Here is a 22,394-nt window from a genome sequence, read left to right as displayed (position 1 = left end):
TTGTGTTTTGGGGGGACGGCACGGGGAAAGTGATGAGGTCTTGCTCTGTTGCCCACACTGGCCTGGAGCTAATGATACTCTTGCTTCAGCATCCTGAATAGCTGGTTTACAGGCTTGTACCACTATACGTGACTCTCATTTGTTTTTAAAATGTGTAAATTCAGGTGTGTGTGCGTGTGTGCGTTTGCATATAAACCATATTATATATGTAGATATACACATACACATTTAAAGGACTTAAAACTCTCTTTATAATGTATTTCCATACCACTTTTAATTAGACAAAATAGAAAATCATACTTGTAGGATCCTTTAAATTGTCTCACTTCACAAGATAACAAGATTTTTCTTATATAATACAGAAATTTATCACATTTCTAGAAACAAATGTCATGCTGGACCTGTGGTTATATTCTTATGGATCCTCTGATAGAGGAAGAGTAGGGTGAGTGTTAGAATTGGAAGCTCCCAAGCCATAGTCTTTCTCTGCTTGCTGAAATGGTAGAGAAAGCTAAATACTGCTGAAAAAACGATTTCCGCTATTTTCCAAATTTATTATTCTTGTGTATAGAAGCTGAATGGTCATATATTTTAGAATGTTCCTTTGGAAAAAAGAAAATACTTGTAATAACTATTGGAAATGTGAAGAAATTCTTAAATCTCTAAGAAACAAAGTATAAAATTAGTGTATACTAAAGATCAGATGATTTGCCTTCAGCTATGCCAATAAAATTGTTTCCTTGAATAAAATTTTACTATTGACAGCTGCATCTGATATGTAGCAATAGCATTATGTTTTCACAGAGTATCAGTTTTGTTTTCCTAAAACAATACCACCTATTTGCTTCTATTAGAAAATTTCAAAATTTTCTCACAAGATAATAAAAAATGTATCTGAACAAAAAATACTTAATGGTACCAGAAAACAACACAAAAAAATTCCTCTCTTAACAAATTAAAAAAACCTCTTATTTGGGTATTAGCAGTGAGCATAATTTTTATGTGTTTTGGTTACTTAAAGATTTTTAGTTTTTCTGTATTGCTTCATTTATTCAGTAAACATGTATTGACTAACTGATATGTACTGAGCAACTAGATAAACTGAAAAAAAAACATAGATAGCTAATCATCTTAAAGCTTTCATTCTACTTGGGAAGCACATAATACATAATAACATACTAAATAAGCAAATTGTTAGAAAGTAAGTGCTGTAGAGAAAAAAAATTAGAAAAAGGAAATGAAGATTGTGCTGATGGTTGAGGCAGATTTCGTTATTCTATAAGAAAATCAGCGATGGCCTTACTTCAGATGGAATAAAAAGAAAATTATGAAAATAGTTGATATGATTTAATGTTTTTCTTCCTTTAGCTGGAATAGTCAAATGATTTCAGTTCGTGAAGCCAAAGCCATTCCGAGGCCTGATGGTATTGAATGGAGAAATAAATACATCTGTGTAGAAGGTAGTTTTCCCATGATTACTCTATTTACCATCCAGTTATCATCATGGTACCAAATTGCTTGACTAATTTCAGCTTGTATTGCAGTTAAAAGTAATATATTTATGTTTTGAAGTGATTTACAGGTCTTGTAGTTTTAAAATTTTAATCATTTAAAATTCTTTACTTATGAGAAATAATAAACACGAATGAATAATCTTTCTGTTGGTGAGAGTTGAACAGGCTTTGTGCATTCCTCCTACTTGTGGTTGATTGAAAATGTCATGATTTACAGATAGGAGAAAATATCTTTATATGATGATTCTTATTGAAATAAAATGATCTATATTCGTTTACACTGAAAATATTGTTATTTAATGCAAACCAGATTTTTCTGAACTTAATTTTACTATGACAGTTAATGTGAAAGTAAATTCTTTTCTCTAAAATTAATTTGTGTAGTTGAGACATTTTCTTTGAATCAGTAGTAAACTGACTTCAAGATGCACAATAAAGAGCACTCGCCTAGCATGCATGCCACCCTGGGTTGGATTCCCAGCACTGGGGAAAAAAAAAAAAAAAAAGAGGCAAAATTGTTCTCTTAGATGCCAAATTGAAGACCTTTGTAAATCTCAAGGTAAAAAAAGAAAATAATTGAGAATCATTGTAGAAAATATCAGATTTAGAATATTTTAGTCTTGAATTACATGCAACATCTTAAAAGAGTTTGTGAATAGGAATTTAAATCTGCTTTGGTATTTGGTTTGTTAATAAATTGTACAGAGAGTATATGTTATTTTAGTTACTTGTGTTCTTTTGAATATTAAACACTGTTTTAAAGTGTTATGCATGATGTGATTCACTACACTTTGGCATATGGCCTTGTCCTATTTTTTTAAAAAAAAACACAATTACTGTGACAACAAACACCTTTTTAAAAATAGCCTTTCTAAGCAATACAAAATAAAGAAGCTTTTAAAATTATGGGCCTTCTTGGATTATATGACTAATCTAAAGCAAACCCTTCTCACATTTCCTATTCTTTCATACTTTTTCCAGGTCTTTTCCCTCAGCTACCATTTCTCTTTCTAGTAACTTCATTCTTTTTCTTCCATATCCCTCTCTTTCAGCTTTAAGACATTTATAGATGTTTTCATCTTTGAAAAATATTCTTGGCTTGATCCTACTGGTTTTTCTAAGTACTTGCCCTCCCCTTTTACAGTGTCCAAATTCTTAATCTGTAGTACATTTTGCCTTCTGACATTATTTCAGTCATTCCATCTCACTCCTAATGACTTCAGTTTTCCTTCTCAGTGTTTCAGTTTCTTTGTCCTCTTCTTGTTTCTTTATCTCCATATATGGATCCTTCTACCATATCTTATGGGTGAAGGAGAGAATGGACATGACAGGTAGATGTGGGAAGCACACACAAACTGTTTATTTTCTTCCTGTCTTCTCTTCCAGTCCTCTTCTTTCTCTGCTAAATTTCTTATAGTAGTTACTGTTCTTACTATATTTTTTCTAAACCACACACTTACACGCTAACTCCCTGCATTGTGTTCTGTTTTCTCCAGTGTTGAACTTCTGCATGAAAGGAGTATTGACCTACTTCCTGCTGGACAAAAATCAGCTTTTAAATTAAATTTAAACTTCAAATTACCTTCTTTTGGCCTTTGACATTGGGTACCTCTCTTGGATAGAGTTCTTTCTGTTTTCTTTCTTCCTTTCCTTTCCTTCCCTCTCCTCCTCTGTCCCTCCGCTCCCTGTGTGGTCTCCCCAACTCAACCACTGAGTCCTTTTTATTAAGAGACAGGATCTTGCTGAGTTACTTAAGGCCTTACTAAGTTAAATTGCTGAGGCTGGCTTTGAAAGCAATCTTCCTGCCTCAGCCTCTTGAGCTGCTGGGATTAAAGGCTGTGCACAACTGTGCCAAGCCAAGTACTTTATTCTTTTTGATAACTTTATTCTTTAACTTTTCCCCCCTTAGGGTAGATCCTTGACCCTCTGCAGTTCTTCAGAAATCTTATACACTTTTATGATTTAGAATTAACTTACTTTGATAACTTTCATTTTTTTTACTTGAATTCTGTCTATATTAGATAGCTGATTAACTGTGTGAAACTTATCTGAATGCTTAAATTTAATAAAGATATTAGGCCGAACCATATGAAATTGCTGTTATTGGTCAAACCCCATCATATATTGGCAATTTTACATAAGCTAAAAATTTTCTTGGGTTGAGGACATAACTCAGGGATAGAGCACTTGTCTGACGTGGGTGAACCCCTGAGTTTGATCCCCAGCACCTTCCCCTCAAAAAGAGAAAAGTTTTCATTTCAATAATTTCTTTTTCATATGTGCACTTAATATTGCAGAACCTTTTGATGGGACAAATACAGCCAGAGCTGTGCATGAAAAACAGAAGTTTGACATGATCAAGGATCAATTTTTAAAGGTAAATAGTGCATCAAATTAACTCTAGAAACATTAGTGGAATAGTATGCTCTACAAATGAATATATATTATATATTGTTGTAAAGCCATTAATGTAATGTAATAGGGAATTTATTACTTGAATATAATACACTTTTTCCTTAAAGCCAGCTCTGTTTTCTTTCACATGGCTTTCACTTTTTTGGAAATAAACATTTTTATAGGAAGCTTATTAAACTCCCAGAATAATTGAATAAAGCCTAATGGATTCCTTTCCTTGCTTAAAATATCATGGTATTTTTTTATAGCCTTAAAAGGAAGCCGTTGTCTAATCCATGCTTTTTTTCCTGCATATTCCCTTGTCACAGGGAACGAAAGTGCCATTTTATCTTTGTTTATATTTTGAAAAGTGTTAAAAATGTTTGCAGTGTGAATTTATTTATCAATAGTGTTGTTAGATAAGGTCCCTGTCTTCATGAAATTCCATAACACGTGGGGAAGTGCACTGATAGAAATGTGAACTGAGACTTAGGAGGAAAAGCTTCATAGAAGAAAAAGATCAGAGAACGGTGTAAATCATTTTATAAGCATAGAAATGGACTTTATTTTAATGATAATTAAAAATTCAGGTATTGTATTATTAGCTGTCCTTCAAATTAGGCCCTCTCAATATGTCAGCCAGTATAGAAAACTTGTTGTGCAGAACTTCTTTAATTTTTTAAAAATTTATTTTATTTTTTTAGTTGTAAATGGACCTTTATTTTATTTTATTTATTTACATGTGGTGCTGAGAATTCAACCCAGTGCCTCATACATGCTAGGCAAATGCTCTACCACTGAGCTACAACCCCAGCCCAGAATATCTTTAATTTTAAAACAGATACCTAAGAAGGAATACTTTTATCTGTAAGATTAAGAACTCAAAAATAGCGTTGCTACCTTTTTCTTATTGATGAGTGAGATTTCGTGTAGAATTATGTAGCTGAAAAACCAATATTTTTAGTTATTTGAGCTATTGTGAGAATGAGTTAAAGTAGTGAGCCAGAGTTTTTGCTTGTAAACAGGAATTTCAGGATTTTTTTAAAAAATAAATTCCATTCATTGTTTTCAGTTGCATATATGAAGTGCTTTATCTTAGATTTACTCTCTTCTTAATAAGTAATATTTTTAATTGAAAAAGCTAATAAAGATATGAAAAAGTTAATCAAATAATTGAAGTAATTCTTACTTTCTCAAATCCAAAGGTTTTGTTTTAATTATCTTCCTAGTTTAGACAAAAGTATTTAAGACTGTGAATGTTATTATTGTCCATTTTACCATTTTGTACCACCTTCGTGTGCACTTTTTTTTTTTTTTTGCACTTTTAAATTAATGAATTAGAACCACACAGGTATGGAATTTTAAAATAACATTTTCTTTTTTGATTATAAAAACAATACTTGGATGATTTTAAAAACTTGGGAAATAAAAACACAAACAAGAAAGAAGTCATTCAGAAATTTGTCACCTAGAAAGAACCACTATTAACATTCTTTGAAACGCTTTTATACTGTATTCTGCATATATTTTATGTTTTAAGAATGATTTTTTTTTTCTCTCCCAGTCATGGCACAGATTGAAAAACAAAAGAGATTTGAACAGTATACTACCTTTAAGAGCTGCTATCCTGAAAAGATAACTTGCCTCTATTTCTTAAATTCTTCTGAGAAATAAAGAACAATAGTTACAGCATAATGCATTTGTTTACCTCCATCATGGTTTCTTTTTAATTGTTCCTCTTGTTTCATGTTTTATTTTTAAAAGGACATACTTATATAAAGATGGCATATTTTATTATAACATTTCCTAATAAAACCCTTTGATTTAAAAATGTATTTTTGAAGATGTTTACATTGATGATTAGTAATATTATGGCATGAATTTTCAGGCAATCAGATAAAATATATTTTAGGAAATTACCTGAACAAATAAAAAGGTTTTTGATATAATCTTCAGTTAATTATACCACATGCTAATACTGAAGAGCTGTGTAGAATTTTGGAAAGGATCTCACTTGTACATGCTTAAAGTATAATGTACAACAGATAGATAGTTGTTCAAGTCTGTTCTAGAAAAGTGAAGATTGAAGTCAGTTATTCAGTTACTTGAAGCAAAATGAAATATTTTATTTCAGTAAAATCACTGCAGAGTCATGAAATACTGGACAATTGCCTTAAATCTTCACTTGCCTCCCTGGGACAGACTGAGGCTTTTTTGCGTGTCTTTATTAAAAGCATTTCATTAGTACTTCGTGTGCTTTTGAGATTGCTTTAGATTTTATGTTGAAATAACAACACATTTTTGCACTGTAGTAATGTGAGCACTAACTCTTCCAGCAGTTAGTGGATTGTTAAGAATTGTTTTAAGGACTATTGATGTAGACATTTTGAAAAGATTAAGTCTCCTGTGCTTTATGATAGCTGGTGCAATGTGCACTTTTGTTTACTTCCGTTTTCCTGCTTATTTTTCCTGTGACATGAAGCAACAGAACTGAAACATCAAAGTTAAGATTATGTCCTATTTGTAGAATCAGATTTTTTTTTCTGTGTACAATTATAGGACTGTAATCTAAACTGGAATTTTTAGGCAGTTAGCCACTACAAAGTTTTAGATAAGACATAAAGACATAAAAAAATCATAAATAAAAAGTTAATGTTTGTAAAAATATCTTTTGTAGTATTTCTTTCCCACATCAAAGAAGTAGTGGTGGCTGCTAAAAAAGCTATAATGTTTATTACAGTTTTTTTTGATTTATGTAAATATTTGTAAATTCGCCAGTGCCTGTAAATTTAAATATGAAAAGTAATCTTAAAAAGTTTTAACTTTTTCAAAAGGACTGCAAACAACTTCTTTTAGACCTACTGTAGTACAGTTTGTACCTCTAATGTATTTTTTTTTTTTTTTGGCAGACCAATTCAGAAGCTAAAACTTGCTTTTCTTTTACATGTAAAAGGTGCATATTTTCATTTTAAGTTTAAACTTTTGTATGACGTCAAATGGAATAAAGTTTTTATCTGGAAATTTTCTGTGGAAGTCTTTGCTTTTGAAATGAGATTGAGGCTGATTACTCATTTTCAAGATCACCACCTTTTTCTGAAATCCCCAGGTTAAACTCGGTATTCCTCTTCTGGGTTCCGACATGAGCTTACGTTTGACATATTTTGATATCTCTTTAAACTTTGTAAGTTTATTACCTATGTCCCACATTCACCAGCTCAAAAACTGGCAAAGTACCAAGCACACAGTAGAAACTCAGTCTATGATCATATTTTCAGTGTTGTTTTAAATAAGACATAGTTTTTTGTGCAATCAGGAATCAGAGGGAGATTTATTATTTTAATTGTACATATTTTTGTTACACAGTGTGATTAAATCAAGGTAATTATTATTTGTATTTTTATTTCTTTCTCATTAATCTGTGTTTGGAGGCTTCAAGTCCCTTTTTCATGAAATTTGTAATAGGTTATTGTGAACTGCAATCATCTCACTGTGCTGTAGAGCACTGGAAAGTTCATCTAGTTGTTTTGATATCCATTATCCCACCTCTCTCCAGACTCCCTTCCCTCCACCCTTCCTAACCAGTAGTAATCACTATTCCATATTCAGATTGGCTTTTTGTTAACATTCACATGTGAGATAGAATGTGTGGTATACAGTTTTGAGAACCCTTGACTTCCAAAGAGGAGACCAGATAAGCAAGATGTGGGCTGTCAGGTAAGATTTTATCTGCTTGAGGCTCTCCTGCATTAGTCCTTGAGTGGTGGGAACATTGAAGGGTTTTGAGCACTGGATTCACAAGATCCAATGAGGCCTAGGGCCTTTGGGCTTTATTTCAGACAAAACTTAGCCTTCAGCTAATGTGGGTTTAAGATTAGTGGACTCAAGGGCTGGGGAGGTAGCTAAGCTGGTGGAGTGCTTGCCTTGCAAGCACAAGCCCCTGAGTTCGATCCGCCGCAGTACCGCAAAAAAAAAAAAAAAAAAAAAAAAAAAAAAAAATTAGTGGAATCAATTTCCTGGCTGAACAATCAGGGGTCACCTAGGAAAAAAACACAATTATAAAGAGAGCCAATGTTGGAACAGTGGTTCAAAACTGAGCTTTCAAAACTGGGCAGACCTAGTGGTGTTTCATACCAGGGGAACCGCAAGCAGACTACCCTTTTGAGAGCCTCACAGCTCTGCAATAGTGCTTGACAGTGCCTCATACTAGCAAGCTCTCTGCTCAGGAAGGACTGTTTGGGAGAAAAGACCCATCAAAATATTTTTAAAACCTACCAAACTCGCTCTGAAGGAAAGTGAGACGGGGCTGGAGAGCTTTTCCTCCTTTGAAGCCCGGTGCCCCTGGAGCCCGCGCGCCTTGACGTGGGGCTCTCCAGTTGTCGAAAGAGCCCGCCAGCAATCTGCCAAAACTGGCGGGGGAGGGCTCGGGGAAGCTGGCAGACACGCGGGGAAGAGGAGAGGCTGAGCTCCGGGCCCCTGAAGCTTGGTGGCGAAACTTTTTGACGCTTTCTATTTAAAGTCGCGGGGCTTACCCGCCCCCGCTGGGGCAGGGCCGGGCCGGGGCCAGAGGTGCAGTCAGAGGGAGAACACCAGGCGCGGCGCGGGCGGCTCCGACTCCGGCCCAAAGAGACGCGATGGCGAGCAGCGACAGCAACCACGCCACCGAGAGCTTCCTCGGCTCCGACGGGGACGAGGAGGCAGCCCGGGAGCTGGAGAGTGAGGAGGAGTCGGAGGGAGAGGAGGACGAGACGGCAGCGGAGTCGGAGGAGGAGCCCGACGCCAGGTAGCGAGAGCTGCTCTCCCTCTCTCAGGGGGCCGTCGACCTGGCGCCTGGGCCTGGAAATGCTGGCGGGGAGGCAGGTGCTTCGCAGGGCAGCTTGCCTCTTCCCGTCTTGTGTTTTCCTTTCCTTTTAAACCTCTGGAGTTCATTTCCCTGGAGCTAAGCACTTCTGTCTGGGGCGCACTGCCTTTTAAAGAACTTGAAGGTGAAGGTGCTTACTGTTAGCTGGAATGACAGGCCCACCTGCAGCCAAGTTCACTATACCCCACCTCCCTCTGGTAACTCGTAACTCTGGCTCTGGTAACTCTGGGCTCTTGTCTATTCTTGGAGATATACTTAATGTCCTGCCTAACTGCAGAACTGTGCAGCAACACTTACATCTGACCCAAGGCACAGGAACAATCTTGAAAGCCTGAGTCAGAGAGGAAGGGGTTGGGGGCTTAGGCAGAGAGGGCTACTCTGGTGTCTTTAAATAAATGGTATCTCCTGGGTCTGTAGCAGTGGACCACGTTGTCATAAGGGGACTTTATTTTGGCACAAAGACCTATAAATTTTTTTTGGAAAAAGGAAGTAAGAGTTCCATTAACCCCTTTTCTTAAATTCCTTGTGGTTGCAAATATCTACTTTTCTGTGAATGAGAACTCAATTAATATTATATTTAAAAGATGGGCCTCCCTCCACTTTGATCTCCTACCCACCTTCATGTAGGCCCTAAAATGAGAATAGTAGGGTTTATCTCCTTTGGGGTTTGTATCTACCTTTGTTTTCTAAGTAGAGGTGTTTTATATTTTTCCTGAGTGTCAGACGAAGGTGTTTCTTCCTAAATCTGTTCATATCAGTAGAAAGACTTGGAAAATGGCAGGTGTATATGTACCAGTTTAGAATGTATGTTTTACCCAAAGTTAGAAGTACTGTCCAACCGAAGACCAGATCTGAAGCTGAAGAAGCAGTTCATAGAGTGACATTGATTAGGGCAACTGGTCATTCAGATAAGCCTTGAATATTGGTCACAGGTTTACCAAGCAACTACCAAATGGGAAGCAGGCACAACCTCTCGTCTCAAGAGCTTTGTGGGGGAATGTTAGGGATAAATATGGTGAGTATGAGACTCTGTGCTAAAGAAGTTAGAAATGGAGTTGCAGATAGACCATGGGTATTGAGGAAGGGTAGAAGAGAGAGGATAGAGTGGTGGCTGCCTTGAAGTAGTAGGTATGAACTGGACCTTAGAAAATGGGCAAGAAATGCATAAAGAGTGGAGAAGGTACCCATGATAAATGGAACAGGGAATGGGGGTTCAGCGATCCCTGGGCATATTGTGAAGGGGAAGTATGTCAGCCCAGGCTTTATAACATTTTCCTTTAGTGGTACCTGGGATGCTCTTATCTTTGCCCAACCAAAATTTACCCCCACCCCAAGAGAATCTGAAAACTTATTTACGCTAAAATGTAAGCAGCTGGCAATTTGACATACCACTTTGGGGTTGAATTGTCCTTTGGTGAAGAGCAAGACCTTCAGGTAAGGATAGGATTTTTCTGCAGTAAACATAGGCCTGCTCCCATTATAGGTGGTAAGGTAAGGTACACACACACACACAAAAATAAAATAAAATAAAAAAGAAGTGAGAAACAAGAACAGTAGGGAGGAGCATGAAGGAATAAGGCAGATGGTTACAGAGGCCTTAAAAAACTGTCAAATTTTTGGTTGCTGATTTTATGATATGGGTAACAAGGAGTCAGTAAAAATTTATGAACAGGATTTAGGAGAACAGACTTAGAAATTCTATCAGTGCTACAGGCTGGTTGGAAGTTATGAGTTTTAGGAGGGTTTGAATCAGGGTGGTAGTCACAGAAGGAAAGGTGATATCTAGGGTTTGGACTGGGTTGGGGGCAATGGGAAAGGAGATGGTAACTGTATCTGTAGCTAGACCAAGAGGTCAGTGGGAAGGACTATTATTGGAATTAGGAGTCTCCAGATCACACCTGCCTCAGAGTGTTGTCAGGAATCAAACCACTTCAGTGTGTGTTTACAAATATTATAAAGTCCTCTGTTCTTTTGATATTAAGAATATTCTCTAATAGATGGAAGGTGAGAATTATGTATAATTTTTTACTCTTTTCCTTTCCTCTTGATTCTCACAAAAGTTTTACAATTGAAAGAGGGCCTTGCTCACTCTGTGGCAGGCCTAGTGCTGTGTTGTCATACCTCCTCTCATAGTAAACCCTTCCAGCCACACTAGAAGTGATTGTCCTGTTACAGATGAGGAAACAAACTTTGTGTAATTTACTGAGGATATAAAGCAAGAAAATGTCAGAACCACAATGTGAGCCTAGGTTTGTGTACTCCAAGCCAGTATACTGTCACTACCCCCTTCTTTTTGAGGAGAGGCCTTTCTTTACTACAGGCGAAATTTGCTTTGAAAGGTTATGTGAGGAACAAGAAAGGACTCATCTCTGTATACTAGTGGGCTTTTTTCCCATGACTCTTCTTGAATAGAAAGATTGTCTCTACATTTCTCAGAGATCAAAACCAGTCTTAGAAGCTGCAATTACAAGATAATTTTTTTTTTTTTTAAAGATGGCACATGCCTAAAATCTCAGTGGCTCAGGAGGCTGAGGCAGGAGGATCACAGGTTAAAAGTCAGTCTCAGCAACTTAGTGAGGCCCTAAGCAACTCAGTGAGACCCTATTTCTAAATAAAATATAAAAAAGGACTGGGGATGTGGTTCAGGGATTAAGCACCCCTGGGTTCAATCCCTGGTACAAAAAAAGAAGGTACATTGAAGTTAAAAATGAAAACCTAAGTAGTAACAAAATGTTTTTTTGTATCTATTTGATGTAATATTGCTAAGCCATTATCAAAATGCTATTTATGAAAATTTTAACAGTATGGAAAGTGCTTGTATTGAATTTGAAAACATTTCATAGTATAATTTAGAATGATGTCAACAATAAAGTAAAGGATGTACTGGATGACTTGGGAGGCCAAGGCAGGAGGATTAGAAGTTCAAAGCCAGACTCAGCAACTCAGTAAGGCCCTAAGCAACCTAGTGAGATCCTGCCTCAAAATAAACAAAGGAAAAAAAAAAAAAAAAGGGATACGGATGTGATTCAGTGGTTATGCACCCCTGGTTCAATCCCTGGTTATCACCCCCCTCAAAAAAAAAAAAGATACACTGGAAAAAGGCTTAAAATACCAACAGGGTTAAGTTGAGATTAGTAAGGGTTATACTTAAGGTTAAAAAAGGTTTATAGATGGTTGTTACAATATTTTCTTTAGGGGCTAGGGTTGTAACTCGGTGATGGAGTGTTTGCCTGTCACGTGTCAGGCACTCGGTTCCATCCTCAGCACCACATAACTAACTAAATAAATAAAAGGTATCGTGTCCATCTACAACTAAAAGTATTTTTTAAAAAAGACTATTTTCTTTATTTGAACTTTTTGGGTTTTTTTTTTTTTAACTTTTTGGTTTTTCTACAATGAGCTTTTTTGTATATAAAGTTTTGCTTTCTGCCTGCTATTCATCAATATATATGTAGTATATTTTGTTATCAGTAAAAACAAACTTTAGCTTTAAAAAATATAAAGACAAAAACTAATCTGCTTATAAACCTTTTTTTTACCCTTCCAGGTGTAATAGGTAGAATTATCTATAGCTACCTTTCTGAATCAAGGAACTATCCTTTCTAATTATAAAAATGTAATTGATAATGCAGAAAGCTCATCATTACACAGACTGTACCTTATAGTGGATTTGAAAACTATCCTTCTGATATGTCATTCAGTCATGTGACTATGATATATGGCATCCAAGGGCTATGTGTAAATTGTATTAGTCATTCTTTTATCTTTATTTATTTATTTATTTTTGCAGTGTTGGAGATAGAACCCAGGGCTTCATACATGCTAGGCAAGTGCCTACCACTGAGCCACATCCTCAACCCTTCTGTTAGTGATTCTTTCATGGACAAATCTGTCCTCTTTGAGCCCAATTTTCTCATCCACAAAATGATAGTGATAATTCCTAATTCATAAGGATTAAAGACATTATCTGCATATATGTAGTCTTACTTGATTTAGTCGGTTCTTAGTAGATTTTAGTTTCTTATATTCCTTCAGCTGAATCATTGACAGCAAAGCTCTACCTTCTGCCTGCTATTCATCGATGAGGAGCAGGTAATGGTATCCTTTTCCAATATGAGTAATGTTTCCATTCCACTTTGGCTTATCTGTAACATTCACTAAACTTTCTTAGAGTGCCATGCAAGGTACTGGACATACAAAAATTACTAAGAATTCATAACTGACCTCAATGTTTCTAACTAAAGAAACAGAAAAATGCAATTATGCCATTAACTGTTAGATTGAAGAGAAGGTGTATATGAAACGCCTCAAAGTAGGGAGAAAGTCCTGGAATATATAATACCTAGGAGGGTTTGAGAAGGCCTCATCAGTGGAACAGGGCTTTGAATCAATGATGTGTCCCAGAGGGCTTGTAGTTTGTGGATATCAAAAAAGATTTTTGCATGATATGATATCATGCTAAATGAGATAAGCCAATCTCAAAAAACCAAAGGACGAATGATCTCGCTGATAAGCAGATGATGACACATAATGGGGGGTGGGAGGGGGGCAAGAATGGAGGAAGGAGGGACTGTATAGAGGGAAAAGAGGGGTTGGGAGGAAGAAAAAAATAACAATGAATCAAACATCATTACCCTATGAAAATATATGATTATGAAAATGGTATGCTGTTACTCCATGTACAAACAGAAACAACATGTATCCCATTTGTTTACAATAAAAATAAATTTTAAAAAAGTATTTGGGAAAAAAAGATTTTGTGTTGCTAAACCTTCATATAAGAATTTGTAAAAGGTGGATCTATAAAATCTAGTACTGGGAGTGGCTTTAGAAATATCTATTCTCAACTAATCCTCTTACAGATTCAAAACAGTGTCAAAACCTTTTTTTCCAAAGTCATACAGCCTTTTAGTTGTAGGATTAGGACTAGAACTCAAGTATTGGGACTCCAATCCAATGTTTGTTAACTTATTCATACAGTAGATGTTTATTAAACTCTCTTGATATGCCAGGTACTTCCTATGCCCAAGGGAGACAACAGTGAACATTTTGAACAAAGTCCCTGGCCTCCTGAAACTTTTTAACTTCCTAATCTGGAAAGACAAACAGTTAAACATTGGGTAGCCGTAAGTTATATGAGGAGAACACAGAGGATAAATGGTTATGCTGTTCTGGACAGGGTGGTGAGGAAAGCCTCTCTCATGAGATGACATCTGAGCAGAGACTGAAAGAATGGGTGGTCCAAGCAAAGGGAAGAGCAGGTACGTGTGACTCACTTGAGAAGCACAAGGTCAAGTTGCTGGAGCAGAATGAGCAAGTGGAAGAGTGGTCCGAGGTGAGTTTAAGAGATGGCTGGGTTGCAGATCATGTTGGGCTTTGTAGACCATGATGAGGACTTGAAATTTTATTGAGTAAAATTGGAAAGCCATTTTCTGTCTACATACCACTCAAAATTCAAAACAAAACAAAACAAAACAATAAAAAAAAGAAGCCCCGAAAAGCAGTGGTGAATAAGCACCTGTACATTCATATTTTCATTCAACTAATATTTATTAAACATGTGCTAAATGCTGTGCTAAATGTTTCAAATTCATGGTCTTTTTATGAGAGAGATATATAAATAGACACTTAGGGGTTTTTGTGAATTTTTTTGTTTGTTTTGTTTTTCCAAGTGACAATCAATGAAGCCCAACTCTTCAGTCTATCTACCAGATCACTTGGAAACTTCATTTTTTTTGTTTTGGATCAATCAAGTTTGATTTCTCTACTTAAGCACAGGGGATTTTTGCCATAGTAGTACCCAAAACTTAAAATCAACTTCATTGTGACTTTGCCAGTGCCTATTTAAAACGTCTGTCTAAGCTGATAGAATTAAATTATTGGTAGCATTCACATTTAACTAATCATTAGAGGAAACAAGTCTTTTGGAAAGTGAAGGGAGTTCATAAATAGTTCTTGTTATCAGTACGGAGCATTCTGTTTCCATATATCTATTTATATGGTGTCTTTCACTGATGTGCTTACCTAGGTGTTTTGACAAGTGTGTTATTTGAGCCAGCCTTCTTCTGAGGTCAGTGGAAAGAGCTGGGGATGGAAGGGCTAACTGACTGCTCAGGATGCCAGAGGCTGAGGGAGGAGATAGGATAAAGGGCACTTAGAGCCAGAAATTGAAGAGCTATTTAAGTGTTGGCTGCATGCATATTACATGCCCTTGGTGAGACTTTGATTCGACATAGAGAAATAAAGCAAGAGCTGGAATTATTATTTTTCTTTAAAATAGCAAACCTACTAAAGTACAGGATATACTGACTGATAAAAAATTTTAAAAAGTGGCTTATATTTTTTGGCTATTCTGATCACAGGCTTAATGAAAGCCTTGGGTCCATTGAGACATTATAACCAAATTCCCCTTCCTACGAAGAAAACTTAAAGAGTATCATAAGAGACTTGAATGCGATTTTTACGTGAAAATAATCTTTGGCTTAGTCAACCACTATCCAACAGAAGTATAATGCAGACTATATGTGTAATTTAAAAATTTTAGTAGCCACATTAAAAATGTAAAAAAAAGGAGATTTTTAATGATACATTTTATTTAACACAATAGCCAGTTTTATCATTTCAACATAAAATCAATGTAAAAATTATTAATAAGGTATTTTACATTATCTTATACTAAATCTATTTTTAATGTTTTTGTTAGTGTGGTGCAGTTATACATAATAGTGGGGTTCATTTTGACATTCATAAAGGCGTATAACATAATTTGCTAAATTTCAATACCCAGCACTTCCCCTTTCCATCTTTTCCTCCTCCCTCCCCCGATCCCCTGCCTCTCTCTACTGGTCTTCCTATTTATTGCTTTTTTGATTGGTGCATTATAGATATACATAAAAGTGGAATTCATTGTGATGTATTTTATACATGCACATAGCATAATTTGGTTAATTTCATTCCACGTTTTCTCCCCATTCCCATCCCTTCTCCTTCCCCCTCCCTCTCAACCCCTTTTCTTCATTCAACTATTCTCCCTTCTATTTTCATGAAATCTTCCTTTTAAAAATTTTGTATTTTTCTCTAGCTTTTGCATATGAAAGAAAATGTTCGATCCTTGACTTTCTGAGTCTGGGTTACTTCACTTAGCATGTCTGTTCTTCAATTCTTCAGTTCCATCCAGTTATCAGCAAATGACATAATTTCATTCTTCTTTCTTATGCTAGATTTTTGAAATTTGTTGTATATTTTATGCACATAGTACATCTCAAATTTACCCTGCCTAAACACATTTCAAGAGCTCCATGACCACATGTGACTAGTGGCTACCATACTGGACAATTCAGGTCTGATAATACCTAGAAATCTGTTAACTTCATTGAAATTCATAGAACCGCTCCATCAGGAGCCTGTGCTAGACAGAAAGATGATTGGATGGCACAGTTGCTTCTCTTAAGGAGCCCAGACTGGTAAGGGGAAGCAGTTAACTGCAACATACTGTCATTTATGACACTAAGGATATTAACCAAGGAATAGGAAAAAGATATTTTTCTAAAATGAAATTTAGAAAGGTTTTGTAGAGTGACATTGAAGCTGGGAAGAAAGATATTCTAGGGATAATATGTGGTAGATATTCCTTTAATTCCTGGTTTCAACTCTTGTGCTGCTAATTACTGCTCTGTCTAAACTTTCTTTTCATTATCCAGAATCATTCAGAATTCACCAAGGTTGAGCATATTTATTGATTGAATAAGTGAATGGTGTGAATGAGTGAATGAGTGAATATCAAGGGTTCCAGACTTCTTCAAGAAGCAGATTTAGTTAGGATGTTGAACTTGGATCAGGTAGGATTTTTCTGGTCCTTGGCCATTCATTTACCAGGAATTGACAATGCCTGGTGATCCTGAAACACAGTAGCTTGGAGGGGACAGTGATAAGTACTGAAGGATTGTTCAATTATGATGTCTGCAGTGATTATTCCCACCTTCTATTACTTGTGGGACAGTCACCCCTAGACTCACCCTTGAGCCAGATCACAGGTGGGAGGATAAAACTAGGCTTTCCCTTTTGCCCAGAGAAAAGTCCTCTCTTAAGGCCACCGGAGTAGATTCAGTTCCAAAATTCCACATTCTAATCTGATAAAATCCATGATATGTGGGAAGATTAATTGATGTTACTATTCAGTCTACTAAACTCTAAATACTCAAAGCCCTCTCATGAAGCTATTTACTAAGTTTTCTTCATTTGGCTATGTTTTCTTTAAGAATAATCCATATGCTAGACAGAAATTTACATTTACTGTTGCAGAACATAAATATATACAATGTCAATTTAACAAATTTTAAAACATTTACATTTACCACAAATTCCCTCTTAATGGCTGATTTCACTAGGGCACTTAAAATTATTGTTTTGTAAATAAAATTAATTTCCTCCATTTTCAGAAATGTATTTGCAATAGGAAAAGAGCCTTATTCATTCAACAGATATTTACCTTGAGCTCACTGTGTGCCAGGCGATGTTAACACAGAGGGAATAAAACGAGTAAAGTTCTTAATCTTTCCAGTTTAGCCTCTGGGGAGGGTCAGCATTAAATAATTTCACAAGCCATCAATAGATGCTAATACATTGACAAAATGAATTGGTCCCAAAGAGCTGAGGCCTCCCTGCTCTTTCCCCTGTTTTTTATTTTATTTTTTTCCTCAGTCTCTCTTGGGATCTGGCAGAAGAGCCTGACTGCAGATGACACTTAACCTAGGAAGCACTTAGGCATCTCCCTGACTTGTGTTTCTGATGAGTGACAAGGCCCAGAGAAGGGAAGAGAAGCCAACACTGACCCAAGGAAACCTAATCTACTCCAAGAACTGCCGCTTGTTATTTTGAACTATTTTAATCAGCGCTCAATGGTATAGGCATTGTTTTCATTTGCATTTGAGGGAAAAGAAATTGGAGGGTTAGCAATACTGAGTAATTTACCTAATTTCAGAGAGTACATATCCTAGTTAGGATTCTATCCCTAGTGAATGGTAGAGCCAGTGCTGGAACTATTCAAGAGTTCAGTGCCTTGAAATTTTATATGTCTCTCTCTCTCACTCTATATGTACATATATATGTAGATATATATATAATAAATATATAATTTGTGTATTGAACAGATAATCTGTTCTTCATTAGCTGATTTAATTCTTTTATTTGAGTAATTTTACTATTTTAATATAAAGTTTTTCATTTATTTCAAACATTTTAAAAAGAAAAAACATATGAAGATCCTGAAAATCTACATTATAGTTAATCCTGATCAGCACCTTAGCTATATTAAGTTTCCTAATGTGTAATAAAGAGAGTAGCTCTTAGGTTTAAAAATAGACATTAGGCAATCTGATGTGATTGCATTTTCATAAGGTCAAAGATAGCAACACCAAAATAACTGCTCTTCATGCTATATGGGGTTATGTGATAAGCATTCAGTAGGTACTTACTGACAGATCTATGAAATTCTGATATTCTATTTAAAAGACAAATTTTGTGTTGGTCTTTGGGTGATGAACCTTGAATTTTTTAAATATAGTTTCTTTGTTTTTTTGTTTTCAAGAGGACACAAGAAGAGTGAGATCATAGTCTTTCAGTTTTGGGATCTCCAAGGGTTTCCAGTAAATGTCCTCTTCATCACTTGGGGCATAAACCAGGTTATATTGTATTTTTTAAAATGTCTGATAGGATGGAGAAGACCTGGATTACCATCCTGGCTGTGCCACTTCCTCGCTTTACAGCTCGGCAAGAGTCTTCCCCTTGTGTCTTTACCAGGGCTTTTAGGACCCTCCCTGATCTGGCCCCTGCTGACCTCCTGTGGCTCATCTCAAGTCACTTGGCCATGTGGCCATGTTTATGACACTCCTGCCAGGCTGGCTGCTTGCTGAACCTCCAGCAGGCTAAGCCTGCTCCTGCACCCAGGTGTTTACACGTTGTTTTCCCCCGCTGGAATGCTGCTTCCCCAAATCCACTGTTGAGGTTCAGCACATGTCAAGAAGCTCTCCTCACCCCCCTGGCCTAATGGACTTAGTTCACTCCCTTTATGCCTTTCATAGTAGTCACTGTTTCACATTGCTTTTCATAGCACCTACCACTATCTGAAATGCTGGTTTTGGCTTATTTTAATTGTTTATTGCTACCACTAGAATGTAAACTCCCCGAGGGCAGCAGCCTGCCTCTCCTCTCTGCCTGCAACTAGAATATAGCAGGTACATGGCAGGTGCCTCAGAAATGCTTGTTGGGCTGGGGACACTGGCACTTGCCTGCAATCCCAGTGACTTGGGAAGCTGAGGCAGGAGGATTGCCAAGGCCAGCCTTGGCAAATTAGTGAGACCCTATTTCAAAATTAAAAAAATAAATAAAAAGAATTGGGGATGTAGCTAAGTGGTAAAGTGCTCCTGAGTTCAATCCTCAGTACCAACAGGGAATGGTGGGGGAGATGATTGTTAAGTGACAAAGTTGTTGGAGTTCATGACGACATTTCATCCCCAGAATTTCGCCTTCTCGCCGGTTAACATTGCTCATGGTATACCCTCCTAACAAATTGCCTTGTTATTTGGTCCTCAACATCTTAAGAGGCTTGAAAAGCGGTCATTGAATTTGGCAAAATGAACTCAATAGGGAGAGATCAGTAACTTACAGAAATGCAAACACCTTTGAGAGAATTAATAGTTGAATCTTTCTCTTCTAGATTGTATTTATTTTTGAACAGATTCTTTCACTTATAAGATGAAGGATACCATTATGGTTCAATTGTGAGGTGTCCTCCAAAAGCTCACATGTGAGTCAATATAAGAAGGTTCAAAGAAGAAATAATTCGGTTACAAGAACCTTAACTCAATTGGTGAATTAATCACCTGATGGAATTGAATGGTAACTGACGACAGGTTGGGTGTGGCTAGAGGAGGTGGGGTATTTGGGGTGTGACTTTGGAATATATATTTGGCATCTGGTAAGTGGAGTCTCTCTCTGCTTCCTGATCATCATGTGAGCTGCTCCCCTTCGCCACACTTTTCCGTCATGATGTTCTGCCTCACCTCAAACCCCGAAGTATAGAGTCTGCTGTCTATGGACTAAGACCTCTGAAACCATGAGCCCACAATTAAACTTTTCCTTTTCTACAGTTGTTCTGGTTGGGTCCTTGCATCACAGTGATGAAAAGGCGACTAAAACAGTTTAGTTCCTGGGGGAAGAGGGCACTAGAAAGGGGAAATGGGTGCTCAGGGGAGGAGTGAGTGGTATCCAGGGCAGACTGGACATGTACTTGTGCCTCAGTCTTTCTTGCTTATAGAAGTGAGCCTAGGATATCTCCCAGAAAGTTGCAGGAAACAACTTTCTCAAAACCTATGGCCTCAGGTTCCTGATAGAAAACACCTGGAGGAACTGACATTTTTATTTTCTTGATTCATACAAAGTTAGCAGTGTTGATGTATAAATTACAATTGCCTGATAACCAAGTGTGTGGTTAAATTGATTGCCTGATAGAATTAGGATCCCTTCTTTATCTACATACTTGACCTTTTGGAAGAAAATTTTGATGAAGTTCCCAACCTAGGTTGGCAGAGAGATGAAGGGCAATGTAGCCATTGTAACTGGCAGACCAAGGCAGAGAAGACTGTTGGCATCAGAAAATCAGGGCCTTATCATTTAAACAACTGATCGGGATCAGTGGCCTACTTTAGCCCAGAGGAAAATAGCAAGAAATGGCAACCATTTCTTAGATTTTCCTTTTTTTTTTTTTTTTTCCTACTCCACTTCATACTTAACTACAAAACCTGCATGTCAATGCCTACATGTAAATCACATAAGTTTCCTTAGACTGAGTTTGTAAAATTTAACAAAGTTTAGAGTCATGAATTCAGAAACCCAGTCTTTGGCAACAATACTGTCACTGAACAGATTTCAGTTTGCTGCTAAATCCTTATGTAAGTTGTTTTTCTCTAGCTGAGGGTTGCTGCCTTGGGTTCCAAAGTTTTGGTCAGTTTAAGTGTTGAGTTGAAATAGAAGTTAACTGTGACTGATTTAAGCAGAGAATGATTTGGTAGCTCATAGAATTATGAGAAGGGTAGAAAACCAGGCTTGAAATAGCTAGGAACAACCCCTGAAACCATTCCTCAAAATTGGTGATGAATTTTTACAACTCAATTGTAAAAGACAGCTCAATTTAAAAATGATCAAAGGATCTGAATAGACAGTTTTCCAAAAGAAAATATACGAATTTCCACCAACATCATTAGCCATCAGAAAAATGCAAATTAAAACCACAACAAAATACTACTTCACATCTTCTAAAATAGCAATAATTAAAAAGACAGACAATAAGTGTTGGTGAGGGTGTGGAAAACTCAGAATCCTCAGACAGCACTAGTGGGAATATAAAATGGTATAGCCACTTTAGGAAAGCCTGGCAGTTCCTCAGTCAGTTAGATATAGAGTGACCAACAATTCTACTCCTAGGTAGACACCCAAGAGAAATAAACTCATGTCCACATAAAAACTCATTTGTGAATATTAATGGCAGCTTTATTCATAGTAAGCCCCAAATTGAAATAATCTGAATGTCTATTAACTAATGAATGGATAAAGAAAATGTGGCTCATATGGTGGAATATTATTAGTCATAGAAAGGAAGGAAGAACTGATCCATGTTACAACATGGATGTACCTTGGGAACAGTAGAATTAATGGAAGAAGACAGATACTAAGGACTACATATTGTATTATTCCAGTTATTTGAAATGTTCAGAAGAAGCAAAATGATAGAGACAGAAAGTAGATTAAAGGTTGCCTAGAACTGAGAGGGTAAAGTGAAGAGGATTTGGAGGTAATGCTTAAGTGGTGTGAAGTTTCTTTTGGGGGTGATGAAAGTGTTCTAAGAGTGATTGTAGTAATGGCTGCCTAACTTTGTGAATATTCTAAGAGCCTTTGAATTGCATACTTTAAATGGGGGAATTGTAAGGTATGTGAATTATACCTCTGTGTTTAAACTGTGTTTTAAAAGTTGTCTGGTAAAGAAACTTTTGCTATTGTTATTGGGCATCAGATGTCAAAATTTGTCCAGTTGCTATTGACTAGCTATTTAATATTGTAGCAACTGGAACTTTTGCTTCTGCCCAAGAGAATAAGGAGCACTACCATCTAGTTCCTTATCAATAGCCTTAATGTTGGGAATGGGTGTGCAGGTCCTTAGTGGGAGAGTACCTGGCTGTCATTCTGTCTCCCCCAGGGAATTCACCAAATGAAAGGAAAAGTCAGTTGTTGGACCATCAAAAAAAAAGGACATCAAGCATGCCTATAAACCCAGCAGTTTGAAAGTTCAAAGCCAGCTTCAGCAACTTAGTGAGGCTCTAAGCAACTTAGCAAGGGCTCTGTCTCTAAATAAAATATTAAAAAAGGGCTGGGAGTGTATTTCTGTGTTGAGTGTCCCTAGGTTCAATCCCTGATACAAAAAACAAAACAAACAAACAAACAAAAAAATCAAGTGTCTACTGAAATAATAGGGGACACTAAGAAAGATTTCTTTGGGCTTTGTTATCTGATCCACAGGTCATTTAACTTGTGGTGCAATAGATATTATCTTTCTTTTTTCCTTTCCTTTCTCTCTT

The 22,394-nt window shown here is 36.7% G+C and overlaps 2 protein-coding genes across 9 annotated transcripts in view; both read left to right on the top strand.

Moving 5' to 3' along the window:
- Window positions 1-6,931, top strand: part of TENT2 (terminal nucleotidyltransferase 2) — a 111,007-nt gene extending 104,076 nt beyond the window's left edge. For 4 of the 7 annotated variants that reach the window (XM_079143581.1, XM_079143579.1, XM_079143578.1 and 1 more), the window contains 3 exons: window positions 1,369-1,460; window positions 3,812-3,891; window positions 5,473-6,931. In XM_079143581.1, the coding sequence (XP_078999707.1) occupies window positions 1,369-1,460; window positions 3,812-3,891; window positions 5,473-5,547 (247 nt within the window). In that variant the 3' untranslated portion in view covers window positions 5,548-6,931. The remainder of the gene's footprint in view (window positions 1-1,368; window positions 1,461-3,811; window positions 3,892-5,472) is intronic. The other 3 variants (XM_079143580.1, XR_013764389.1, XR_013764390.1) reach the window with 3 other exon arrangements.
- A 1,516-nt stretch (window positions 6,932-8,447) lies between these two features.
- CMYA5 (cardiomyopathy associated 5) overlaps window positions 8,448-22,394 on the top strand; it is a 92,919-nt gene continuing 78,972 nt past the window's right edge. The window contains exon 1 of one of the 2 annotated variants that reach the window (XM_079145039.1): window positions 8,448-8,688. In XM_079145039.1, the coding sequence (XP_079001165.1) occupies window positions 8,540-8,688 (149 nt within the window). In that variant the 5' untranslated portion in view covers window positions 8,448-8,539. The remainder of the gene's footprint in view (window positions 8,689-22,394) is intronic. The other variant, XM_079145038.1, reaches the window with a different exon arrangement.

The sequence above is a fragment of the Sciurus vulgaris genome (assembly GCF_902686455.1).
Source record: "Sciurus vulgaris genome assembly, chromosome: 6".
NCBI classification, from domain to species: Eukaryota; Metazoa; Chordata; class Mammalia; order Rodentia; family Sciuridae; genus Sciurus; species Sciurus vulgaris.
This window is presented reverse-complemented; position numbering and strand designations above follow the sequence as displayed.